At 36.9% G+C, this 12,636-nt stretch overlaps 2 protein-coding genes across 3 annotated transcripts; both read right to left on the reverse strand.

Moving 5' to 3' along the window:
• Positions 1 to 2,680: 2,680 nt before the first annotated feature.
• LOC137708464 (protein PAF1 homolog) lies at positions 2,681 to 8,155 on the reverse strand. 2 transcript variants are annotated; one of them, XM_068447546.2, is made up of 12 exons: positions 6,726 to 8,155; positions 6,235 to 6,303; positions 5,632 to 5,739; positions 5,358 to 5,544; positions 5,195 to 5,268; positions 4,993 to 5,112; positions 4,531 to 4,636; positions 3,927 to 4,013; positions 3,769 to 3,837; positions 3,610 to 3,681; positions 3,350 to 3,493; positions 2,681 to 3,251 (listed from the first exon to the last, which is right to left on the reverse strand). In XM_068447546.2, exons 1-12 carry the CDS (start codon positions 7,664 to 7,666, stop codon positions 3,114 to 3,116), a joined length of 2,115 nt encoding a protein of 704 aa, XP_068303647.2. In that variant the 5' UTR covers positions 7,667 to 8,155; the 3' UTR covers positions 2,681 to 3,113. The 2 variants fall into 2 exon arrangements, with proteins under 2 accessions (XP_068303647.2, XP_088545114.1); XM_088688988.1 differs by having other exon boundaries at positions 6,235 to 6,297; positions 6,726 to 8,151.
• A 1,580-nt stretch (positions 8,156 to 9,735) lies between these two features.
• On the reverse strand, positions 9,736 to 11,464 carry LOC137708982 (uncharacterized). The gene is given in 2 exon segments (XM_088688504.1): positions 9,736 to 10,048; positions 10,833 to 11,464. Coding segments are annotated over 2 exon segments (945 nt in total).
• Positions 11,465 to 12,636: the final 1,172 nt, after the last annotated feature.

Consider the following 12,636-nt stretch of genomic DNA (forward strand, 5'->3'; position numbering starts at 1 on the left):
ACTTGGGTTGCGGAAGCAGTACCCGCATGAACAGTGCATGAACAAGTGAGAGACAGAAACAAGACACACAGCTTCAGTAACTGGAATGCTTAATTCATCAAGCGCTCTATGGATTGGTCTCAAAAAATGTATATTTGGTTATAAACTCTTTCACATTTTTTCTTACAGAAAACCATAAAACAAGCATCTATTTTGCAAGTAAACTAATCTAAGGGCAGCATGCGATGCCCCTTAATTAATTATACTCATCAATAAAATAAAACTCATATCCTTGAGTTATGTTACCCTCTTCTTTCTCCGACAAGTTTGTAGCTGCACAAATAGTGTCGCTCTACAATCCCGGATTGCAAGATTTTTTTTCCCTATAATTTTCTCTTCTTAGTACTGAAAAGGATAAATTCCAAGACAAAATCTGAGAGCTTCTTGGGACATGGTATCCTTCTTCAGGTATCCTTCTTCTGGCAGAAGTTGTAACGGTTCTGTCATCAAAGCCACTAGATAGTGCAATTATTCATAGCTTGATAGGGTTCTTCACAGACAGACTGGGGCGTTGGCTCATTTATTCTGGAACCTCTGTTTCGTGGTGTTGTATTTTTGCTTTCTCCAAAGTAAATTAGTGATATCATTCTTTATCAGGCAGATTGGAGAGCTTTACGTGGTGCACTTGTTGGTTGCTTGGCGATGCTGAGGAGGAAAGCTAATGCTGGAATGATCTCTGCTGGTGATGCAAAAGTTGTTGCTAAGACTTACCTAGAGTCCCTACAGGTGCAAGCTTTAGGGCACCATGACAGAAAGGTAGGGTTTGTGGATGCTATTCTTAGTGCCTAGGAAATCGGACGAAGAAAAATTACCTGGCTGTTAAATGTATAGCCAATGACTAAGAAAACAAATATGCTTGACTTCCATCTCCAAATTATGTTGCAGCTTTGCTTTGGGCTTTTGCAATGCCTTTTAGTGCACCATCCCAATGAAGTTGCATCGCAGGTATTTCTCCTGTCTAGCTTTCTTCAGCTTGTTTGTGTTCTTCTTTCTGTTTTTGTCTCTTTTCAGCAATATATGATGATCATTAATGTGAAATGTCGATCAACATTTCACACACGCATGCAAATATACAGAATTGCATGCAGCTAAAACCGAATTGTTACTCCTTCTGTAGTTTTATACACTCACTTCCCTGGGACTCCATTCACAACGAACATGGTTAGGGTCGTCGACTTTTCCAACGCTAGCTCAACAAATCGAAGCGTGCTGTGAATTCAACGTTTAACCGTGTGGGGATCGCTCATCGTTGTACGTAAAACGGCTTGTACTTGTTGAGCGTTTGAGTAGTTGTAAATATTCGAATACACAGCGTAGTTGTGTTGGCAGCTAGGCGATTACGTGAAGAGGCAACTTAGTTTTCTGTAGAATGTTTTACATTGTTCAATATAGCAAGGGCACTAAATCCCTCAATTCACTTCCATGAATGTTTTAGCTTCAGCGAGCTCTTATTGTCAGTAGAGTGTAAATTTTGGGCTAGTTTGTTATTGTTGTGTTTTTTTTAAGGGAAGTGTTATTGACACTCCAAAAATCTCATTCTACACTCCGCATAAGTGTATTTGTTTTTCCTAATATAGAAAGTTTGGAGTGTAGAATGTGATTTTTAGAGTGCTAATAACAATTCCCTTTTTTTAAAAAAAACCTTCTATTGTATTGTGAGAATAAAAAGTTATAAAATAAAGTTGTTGGATGTTAGGTAATTTATTATTTTTTTTTTTTTTTTTTTGGGTTTTTGTAAAAGTGCTGTTAACAATCATTCAATTATTAACAGCACTTTGATCCAACGGACATAGCTGCGGCTTGCTTAACTCTTCCACCCATGTGCGGAGACGATGATTCTAATTCTTGAAATTTGATCCAACGGCTAAAGTTATTATAACTTTTAAAGGAGACCTGTCTTTAGATGTTGTATTAAATTTCAAAGACCCAGATTGGTGAATTTGATGAAAGGCATCCACAGAGGATCTTTCTTGACCCCTGGGACCTTTTGCCAGCCTCCGGACCCAAAACTCGCCAAAAATTCATACTCAGAAACCTTGACAAAAAGGAATGCTACAGACGCTTTAGTACGCTTTGGTTTGGACGGTTACGGCAAGGTAGATGCTCGTCCCAAAATCCAATAGAATTTTACGAGCGAATCTAAGCTGCTTAAAATGCAATGTAGGCCCATAATCTAAGTAATTGACTTGAGGTAAAGAAGGCATATTTATGGATTTGCCCCTGGAACCTATATAGAGTTATCAATTTTCCACGTAAACTTTAATTTTAGACGATTATCCTCTGAACTTTTATATTAGCGAATTTCCTCCTTGAATTTTAATTCTAGTCGATTACCTGCCAGAACTTTTATAAATAGCCAATTCTCCCTCCTGACACTAGATTTTAAAAAATCTCATCTAATTTTCCCTTCATTTTGATCACGCAAACAATACATAACAATATGGGGGCAAAAATGATGAAATTTTTTAAAATCTAACGGTAAGAGGGAAATTGGCTATTTATAAAAGTTTAGAGAGGTAATCGACTAAAGTTAAAGTTCAGAAGGGAAATTAGCTAATTATAAAAGTTCAGAAGAGTAATCGGCTAAAATTAAAGTTTTGAAGAAAAATTTGCAGCTCTAGCGAGAGGGTGAACGGACAAATACCTCTGTAAAGTACGTCATATATTAATAACAAAATCAAATATTCAATAAAACAAGCAGGCGCACAATTTATTGCTGAATACCATATTACCTAATCAAGTAAAAGACATGGATTAGAACTGGTGGGAGGGAAAACCTAATCTTTCTGGATGAACTCGAGAGCACTATATTCAAATCAAAACGTTCTAAAACACGTCTAACTTCTTTACAAGGTTTCTTTTCATCTTACCATTTCATGGTATCTGAGGAAAAATGTCTTCTGGCTAACGATACGTGCAGATATTTTGAAGATCGAATGGACGTCCCAAAAACAAGCTGTCAAATGAGTTCGAACTTGCCTTTACTTTGCATTGACATCCGATCGCAATTGGGCAGATTCCAGATAAGTTGCTAGCCTTCACGACAGTCAGCGACATTTACATCAACGGAGAAATTAATCAGATAAATCATCGTCACCACCACTATATTCATCCATATCTTGGTGTCGTGCAATCTTTTGTGGCCTTTCAAGGGTATCTTCAACATCATAGCCTCTTGTTCTCAATTTTGATACAGATCCCCTTGAATAATCCTGAAAACAGCGGCAAGTCATGCAATTACAATCATTCGATTATTAAAACCCTATATTACCCCATAGAAATTTAAATTTCAACAAATAGGTTCTCATACCCCTGCATCCTTTAGTTCAATTGACGCAACAGTTGGTCTCCGCCTAACCGTCACTCTTGCAGGTGCAGGAAAATGCTCAACTTCATCACTGGTTTTTCCCTCTTTGGATCTCTTTTTTCTTAAAACAAGCTTTGTGGGAAGGGGCTGCATTGTAATGGAAAATTTATAACAACGATACCTTTGAAGACTTCTCCAAAAACAAAGATCAAGAAATATGTGCATGCATAATTAAAGATTAAATTCTCGATTCGAGGGGATACCGCATAGCGTGCTTCATCATCATCAAAGGAAACAAGGTACGTTGTGGGGTCGTGCACATCATCACCTCTTACCTGTTGAGACATGAATAGGCTTGTTATTAAATAAACAGTCAAAAAGTCAAACTTATTAACTTCTTAAACTGTGGACAAGGTACATACATCGTAATGATACTCGCGAACCCAAGAATATGAAACATCTTCAGATTCATCATAGGGATCTTTTGATAGCTGCCACGATTGAAATGGTAAATAATATATGAGCCCCGAGAGCAGCTATAAACTGTTAATGCTAATGTTCTCAAAACAAGCATGCCTACCTCATTCGGTGAAGGGACCATGTAAGCCAAAAATTTCTCAGGATTAGCTGGATCTACACCTGTTACCTTATAACTTTTCATTATGGCCTGTAATGGATGAGATCATAACAGATTACTAGCCAATTATTGGATGCTGAAGAAACATGAAAATATTCCAAGTACAACTTTGGAGAAATATGAAAACATTCAAATTCATCTAAAGCTAGGGACATTATGTTGTGCGATGGCACTTACATGCATTATTAATTGTTTCCCAACCAAAACGAATAAGCAACCACCTAAGACACATTAACAGGAAGTGAAGCAATACTGTTTGAAATATGGTTAGGAGCAAACCTGGGTAATTTTTTTAGTGGGAGACGAAGTGGATACTGGTTCTATTAGTTTTTCTTGTTTGCCTGCCAGAGCTTTAACCAGACCAATTCGTACAAATATGTTGGTCTTCTATTAGTATTTTTTAATTCTATTATACTTCACTGATTTTGGGGCTTTCACTTCTAAACAATGTTATAGCCTGCAATGCCCAAGACATTGAAAATGGAAGGTTTGAACATCTAAAATTTACGACAAAAAACTGGTTGCATGCATCATAACCCCAACTCACTCTTGATTCATAGGCATCATGAACCGACAGGTCCAACTTGCTGTAGATTTCTGAATCAGCAGTAGGAGCACCATCAAATGCTGCAAGGACAAATTGGTCGTCATACCTGTTACAAAAGAATCATCAGTAACAGCCCCAAGTAAATATGAACATTCTAGAGGCAATACAATTTCTTTAAGTAAATGCTTTAGGTATTTAATTAATCAGCCACCAGCCCAATTGTTCATTCTCTGATTTGTCATCATTGAAATAATATCTACAATCTGCATGTACGCACGCCCATTTATGAACATAGATGCTTCTGATTTCTAAGTGTCTGGCGCCTAAAATAACAAGCTGTTAATAAACAGCACAGCTTGACTTAACCATACTCCATTGCCACCACGTATAATGACTTTACTTATATAGATCAGCAATAAAAGGATATATCATCATGTTAATAGAACATTAAATATTACATACCGGTCAAAATCAGGCAACAGAGGTAGAACCTCTTCAGCGTATAAGTTCTTGTTGGTTGCATGAACAGGTCGTGACTTGCAGGCCTCAAATGATGCCTCAATTTCCTTGATTTGTCTTTCCCTGAAAAATGATTCATTATAATTAGTTAATAAATAATAAACATTAGTTTCACAATCACAAGAGTAGGTGGGCGCAGAGCAACCTGTCATTGAGGTTCTCCAAAATGTTGCGACCCTTCATTTCCCGCAGTTCTTTTGCTTGTTTTTCAGTTAAAGACTGTAGATGGCAATGCACATAATTATAACATAGCTTACCAATAATTTAAAGACATATTTCTCATCTAAAATAGAGCATTGTTTGACTACCTGTCTTGCAGACTCCATGCTAAGAGGAGATATATATTGGGTTTTAACTAGCCATGCAACCCCTTTATCAGTAGGCCGCTCTTTTCTTCTGATGCCATCCTTTTTCACAGGTGTCACTGCGACATCATCCCGCAATAATTCCTCATCTTCCAAAGCAAGGGGCAGTCTAACACTTGGAGGAGGAGGACTGATTGAACCAGTAAAAACATATGTTCGGAATTGTCTTGCAATACAAAACTATTGATCTTAAAAAGTTTAGGGTTGAGTATGATACTTGTATACACTGAGGTCGAGTAGGTCAAGAGGAATCCCAAGATCTGGCTCAACGAAAAGCTTGGGCTTGTATGTTTTCTCCAACGATGTTATTGTGTATTTTGTATATCTGGGGGAGGGAGGGAAGATTGTAAAACTTACCACAAAATAATAATTGAATTTGATCATGAAATTCGATAATTTGATAACAAAGGAATAAGGATAACAATTAAACAGCCGATCATATGTCATAAAGTCATTATTTGAACCATAAGAATTGGTTCCCATAGTCCAAGCTTCAACAATAACTTAAAAACATGCTTGATCCCAGAATCCCAATGATACTTAAACCATAGAGTGGGTGTTAAAACATGAAAAAATGAACTCAACCTAGACTATTAGTTTCCCCAAAAGATTTAAAACTAAGCCGAGCCATGTAAATTAGTGTCCCCCACCACACCAATCTTTTCTGGATTTTATATTCTAACAGTTAAAATTTCATAAACTGCCAGTTACTCATTCTTGCATACTCAAAAGTCCATGAACCAGTGAACACGCATTACAACAAGGGCAAGCCTAAATGCATAATTGTCTAGATGGTTGAACAACAGAAGAGATGACTTACTGATCTTTCTCTTTCTTCAATGACATAAGCTTTGGCTGTGCACTAGGATCTGGAAGTTCATTCCTGAATCTTCAAAGAAAATACAATTTAATTAGAGTCATCATAGGAGTAAACACAGAGTGGTGAGCGGACACTATTTCAAACTAAAATTATTTTGTTCTATTTTTCTTTGGAGTAGACTAAAAGAATGTTGTTCAGTCATCGAGGACATATGAGATTGACTGTGACATACCGTCGGTAGTTTGAGACAAGTTTACATTTTAAAACATGTTATATTGCTCAAAAGATCATTATGTTCCACTAAACATATAGAATCAAATGAGTAGCAGTTCAACTTAAACTGTTAGGGAATGAATTATCATCATATTATCAAATCGGTATGGATGTATCAAGGTTTGAAGTCGGTTTCCATTAAAACAGAAAAAGATTGAGTTCAATTAGAAAGGGCAAATTTATGTTCTTCAAACAAAGGTAATTGTTAGCATACTTACTTCAACTTGCATACAAATGTCGTTGGCTTCTTTAGCCTATTTTCAGTCCTCTCACCACTCAAAAATGGAGTAGCTCTCCTTTCCCCCATTCGCGACCCAACAATGGAACCATGTCCCTTCCCAGAAGACAACATATGCGTCTTCTGCAAAACTGAGTTTTGGGAATCCTTCAGTTGCTGCCTATGCTTCTCTTCTTGCCTTTGTTTCTCAAACTCTCTCTTCTTCCTTAATCTCCTCTCTTCCTCTGTTTCCACTCTCCCTGGCGGCCCATTTGCTTTTTTTGCTGGCACTGAAGGAACAGGGGGCTTCTGCTGTTTTTCAGGAACCCCATGATTCATATGCCCACGTTCACGCCTCCCAGAAAGTGATGCCTCTCTGGAAGCCCCTTTGTCATGGGATCCCCTATCTACCCCACTATCCTTACTTTGAGGAGGCGGTGGTGGAGGTGAACCAGGGGGAGGTGGTGGCGGTGGTACCGAAGAATTCGGGGACAAAGGTGGTGGGGGCGGAGGTGGTGGCTGCTGGATTGACTGGTGACTATACTGAGAATTCTGGTAGTACATGGGGGCTTGCGGAGGCTGTAATGGCATATTACTTTGCCCCACTGGAGGAGCTTGAGGGGGCGGTGGTGGTGGGTATGAAGACTCGGGTGGTGGTGGAGGCGGTGGTTGATAGTTGTATTGTGGTGGTGGACGAGGGTGTTGAGTTCTTGGAGGGGCATAACTACTATGCTGGTAATTGTAATTTGGTGGATACGAAGAAGGAGCCGCCGGAACAGCCCCATCGCTGCCACCAGAACCACCACTACTAGCATTATATCCCCAATTCTGGTTATACTGACTGCCTCGCTGTTGCGGTAGCGGCGGTGCTGGCGGTAGAGGGTTTTGATTTGGTGGTGGCGCGAACGATGATTGGGGTGGGAATGGCCGGTATGAAGCCATAGCTGAGCAAATTCTCGAGCACCAAACAATCTACTTTACCACAAAAAGCCAAATTCTACAACGTCCCTTCCAAATTCGCTCTTATCAAAACCCTAAGGCAACAAATTTATCATCAAAATCCAAAACAAAATTCCCAATTGTAAGCTATATATACGCACTTACATATCGAATAGCTGAGATATCTAAACAAAATCGAATACCAGAACCCTAGAAAATTGAAAATTTGACTTGAATGAGGGAGATTATATGCGAACGACAGGAAGCTAAGATTTCGCTCCAAACCCTAAATTACAGTTGCAGAGAGGATCAGAAAACCCTAAATTGAGTGACCAGAGAGAGATCGGAGATCGGAGGGAAGGAGACGCTGTTCCTCTGGGTATTTATATATGACACGACGAGGCGCACAGAGTGTTTGGTGAGCTCTCGGATTCTTTCACCACGTCACTCTGTTATTCTGTTTTTGGGTACAAGAAAGCTTTTATCTTAGATTTCATGATTTGGCTGCATGTTAGTTTTTAACATTTTTTTTCAAATTTTTATTGAAATTTTACAAAATTACAAATATGTGAAACTTTTATTTTTTTTTTTTATTTTTTTTTTTATTTTTAAATTTTGTAAACGCTCCCAATGATTTGTATAATTTTGGTGTGCGCCAACATGGGTTTATATTTTTATTGAGTAATTTAGTTATGTGGCCGTATCAACCAAATTTTAACAAAATTAACAGACTAATCGCAACGAACTTTCAAATTATGATCTTGAAGATGATCTTGTTTCCATAATAAGAAGGTATTTATTACCCTAAATTTGGAATCCCATATTCGGTGAGACCAGAAAATCATGTTTATTATAGTGTTTCTTAAATTAACGCATAAATCCTCATGTTTATTGTGTGTGTGTGTGTGTGTCTCGTATGTTACCAAGTTTGAATATGAGACACGTGACATCTCATCAAGGCTACTGACGGTGCATTAATTAAAATATATATATAATTGTTTTAGGAGGGATGTACGATAACATGTTAGCTAGTATATTTAGAAAACTAATGAAAATGGTCTAACAAAACTAATTTTACTTTTAATTAATTGACACTGTAGTAGGGCTTTGAACTCGAGTGTATTGGGTGCATCCGCTATAGTAAATATAAAGTTAAATTACATTTTAGTTCCTCAAAGTCAATTGTAATCTCATAAAAAATCTTTAAAACATTTCAATTTCATATATTTACTTACTGTTTCATTTTAATCTCATACATGATGTGGCTGCCAACTTGTGTCAAGTGACTAAACAATTAATAAAATATTTAATTATTTTTAACATATGTGGGGGCATTTGTGGAACAAAAAATAATCCCAAAAATCGTGGAGGCGACATGTGAACTTTTACTCAAGTAAGACAAGACTACTCTCATTAAATGGGCAGGACTCTCAATCAATTTGGGATATTCCCATTAAGATATTATCTCTTAATTAATATCTTCGAAATATCATTTCCTTGCACATCACATAACTTAGCCAATAGGAAGCTGCCATGTATAGGACAAAACCTTCAGCATGGCATGCCACTACCTCTTATAAATACCCTCATCACCTCCAAGTTTCGGTAAGTTTTTTGCTAAGAATATAGGCCTTAAACACTTACTCTTTCTAGAAAAACTAACTTAGGCATCAATGATTCAACGTGAGAATTTGGTATTTGATTAAAAGTGTTGATTGCTTTGTAGGTACAAATTTATGTACAAATTTATCAAGACTGAAAACTGCGGATTGTTGCTACCATAATATAGTTAATTAAAATAATGATTGTTGAATTCGTTGAAAAAGTAACAAGATGATTGTATATTAGGGGTGTAGTCAATCTCGGATTTGAGAGGATTTTAAAAGACTCTAAAATACTAGGCAGTCCTCAAATCTTTTTCCTCATATTCTAAAAAATGTAACAAGCTAGGCTTTCTGTTGTTCCAAAGTTCAAAGGGTGTTGAAGTGATAGACTTGCTTGGTGCCTTGTTGGAGATATAGTTTGCAGTTTTAATTGCATCACCCCATAGAAACATTGGCAAGTTGGTAATGCTACAATTCCTTCAAGGTACGATTCTTTCTCTCAGAGACACCATTCTGTTGTGGTGTTCCAGGATTTGTATATTGAGCTACAATTCCTTCACTTTGCAAGTAAAGTGCAAAAGGTCCTGGATTTCTTCCATGTTCAATGTATCTTCCATAGTATTCACCACCTCTGTCAGACCTCACAGTTTTGATTTTCTTATCCAACTGTTTTTCAACTTCAGCCTTGTAAATTTGAAAAGCATTTAGAGTACTAGACTTCTCAGTAAGCAAATATAAGTAACAATATCTCAAATGGTCATCTATGAATGTTATGAAGTACCTATAACCATCATACATAAGCATAGGGAAAAGACCATATATGTCAGTGTGTATAAGCTCTAGTAATCCATTACTTCTGATTGCATCTTTCTTGTGTGAACTCAACATTTTTCATTTAATGCATTCAATACGTGTAACTAGATTATCAAACTCAAGTGGTGGAAGTATGCCACTTTTACTTAGGTTCTTTATTCTCTCAATTGAAATATGCCCTAATCTTTTGTGCCAAAGAGTGGAGGAAGTCTCATTTTGATTCAATCTCTTTTGTCTGACCATGTGTGCTACATGTTTTAACTCTTTGCAATTCAGTCTAAACATCCCACCAACATGCAAACCATTTCCAACAAGCTGAGAATTTTTATAGATTGAAAAACCACTGTCATTTATTGAAAAGACAAAATTCTTCATAACTAGCTGACTAACTGATACTAGATTCCTTTGAATTGAAGGTACATAACACACATTCTCAAGGTTTAATGTAAAACCAGACTCTAACTTTATTCTAACTGTTCAAATGAACTCGACATCAGCTCTTCCTCCATTCCCAACGATCACTAAGACTTTATCCCTTTTTGGCACTCTCTTGCTTATGAATCCTTGTAATGAATTTGCCACATGACTGTCAATCCACCAAGAATCCCTAGCATATTCAATACTATTTGTTTCAAAACAAACTAAAACTTCACCTTTAAAAATCATAACATTACCTTTCCCCTTGCCATTGTCAATCCACTTTTTGTATTTTTGGCAATGTATTTTTGGCAATCCACTTCTTGCAGAAAAACCACTTGCCTTTGACAGCTTTGGAACCTTTGTTTGCACCTAGCTTGGAGTGATTCGATGCCCCCTTGTTGTAATCTTGCCTTGCAGTATTATTATGGTGGTCAGTCACCATATTCACTTTCTTTTCAAAAAATTTGTGCCTTATATGTTGCTCCTCATGCACACAAATCATAATCAGTTCATTCAGACTCTACTTTTACTTTTGTGCATTGTATGTCCTTTTCAGTTGTGAATACTCATTTGGCAACGAGTTAAGTGCCACATGAACTAAGAAAGGATCACTCATAGGGACCTTGAGAGCATTTAATTTTGCACCAATATCTAGCAATTCTAATATATGCTCCCTTACACAACCCATACCATTATACCTTTTGCATATGAGCTCATTCATGAGATTCCCAGTTTCTGCCTTATCTGATTCCTTGAATTTTTCATCAATAGATGCCAAGAACTCCTTGGCATTCTCGGACTTAGGGATGCCACCTTTCACTGTATCAGACATGGACTTCTTGATCACCAAGAGAGCAATTCGATTAGCCTTCTGCCACTTTTCATATTTTGCTTTGACATCAACTGTAGCATCTGCAGCAAGTTCTGGAGGAGAATCTTCCCTTGTTGCCATATCTAAATCCATTAATCCAAGACAGATTTCCAAGTCTTTTTTCCACTTTTTGTAGTTTGTTCCACTTAGGGTCTGAACAGTGTTCACAGCATTCATCATTGAATATATATACAACATGCATGCATTGATTAAACCAATCCCAAAAACTTTATAAAAACGAATTTGATTCGACACTTGTGAGCAAGATGAATCAATATGTCTTCTGACACTGATTTATGTGTTATACCAGTTACCTTCATGTTGATTCCCAACACTTGTGAGCAAGATGAGAACCTTCACTACTGATATAGCACATAAATCATGTCATACCATTCATATATGATCTAGAAAACAATGATCAACACTTGTGAGCAAGAAGAATAGTCTCTATATCATATATTGAATGCAATTTTATGAACAACAACTTTACTACATGATTCAATCTCTCATGATATACGGTTGTAGCTTGAATATATGATCGACTGAATTATGCAGATGATGTCCATATCAACCTTATAAGTATCGAAGTACTAATGATCATGCAGAACAGTTAAAACTGGCATGAATTAAAAACTATGCAAACACTGAATGTTTTCGATAGTCATCAAATATAGTTATAACTTTATACATGCAGGTTGATCAATCGAAAACATATGCGGTATTGATTCTTTATTGGTTTTAACCATACAAACAATGGCTCTAATACCAATTGTTATCCATATTGTTTGTATGATCAAAACACAAGATATACAATTATATAAATTTATATGAAGCACTTACTTGTTGAAGGTGCAGCAGCCATGCAACCAATGTGTGATTGAGAGAACACCAACTCTGGTACGTTTGCCGTGATCGAGAGAAAACACCATCTCTTGTGCGAACTCCTAGATTGATGACAATGCTCTATGGGAAGCCTTAGTTGTCGTGTCTAGGGTTAGCAGGGACCGATGTTTATATACTAGCCAAAGTCTTAGATTCCGTCCATAAGGGAAAACTAAAACTCTCCTTTCTTGGCTCTCAAGTAAAATAACATAATCATATATTATTAAGGATTCAATCAAAACCTACTTATAATGTAAGACACTTAATGTAGGGTTGATATAAGGAAATCAAATCGCAACTTAACTGATCTCCAACTTATACATTCCTATTACATATAGTAGATCATTTATGGTTGATTTATGTTGAATAAATCCAACATTGAT

The sequence above is a fragment of the Pyrus communis genome, chromosome 17 (assembly GCF_041283825.1).
Source record: "Pyrus communis isolate YQ-2024b chromosome 17, ASM4128382v1, whole genome shotgun sequence".
NCBI classification, from domain to species: domain Eukaryota; kingdom Viridiplantae; phylum Streptophyta; class Magnoliopsida; order Rosales; family Rosaceae; genus Pyrus; species Pyrus communis.

What these genes read in the sequence shown, in the direction of transcription:
- LOC137708464 (XM_068447546.2), bottom strand. Translation starts at nt 7,666, where the DNA reads ATGGCTTCATACCGGCCATTCCCACCCCAATCATCGTTCGCGCCACCA. An exon ending in GCATGGAGTCTGCAAGACAG is followed by an intron (nt 5,269 to 5,357) that starts GTAGTCAAACAA and finishes TGCCATCTACAG; the next exon opens with TCTTTAACTGAAAAACAAGC. An exon ending in ATGATGCCTATGAATCAAGA is followed by an intron (nt 4,014 to 4,530) that starts GTGAGTTGGGGT and finishes CATCCATTACAG; the next exon opens with GCCATAATGAAAAGTTATAA.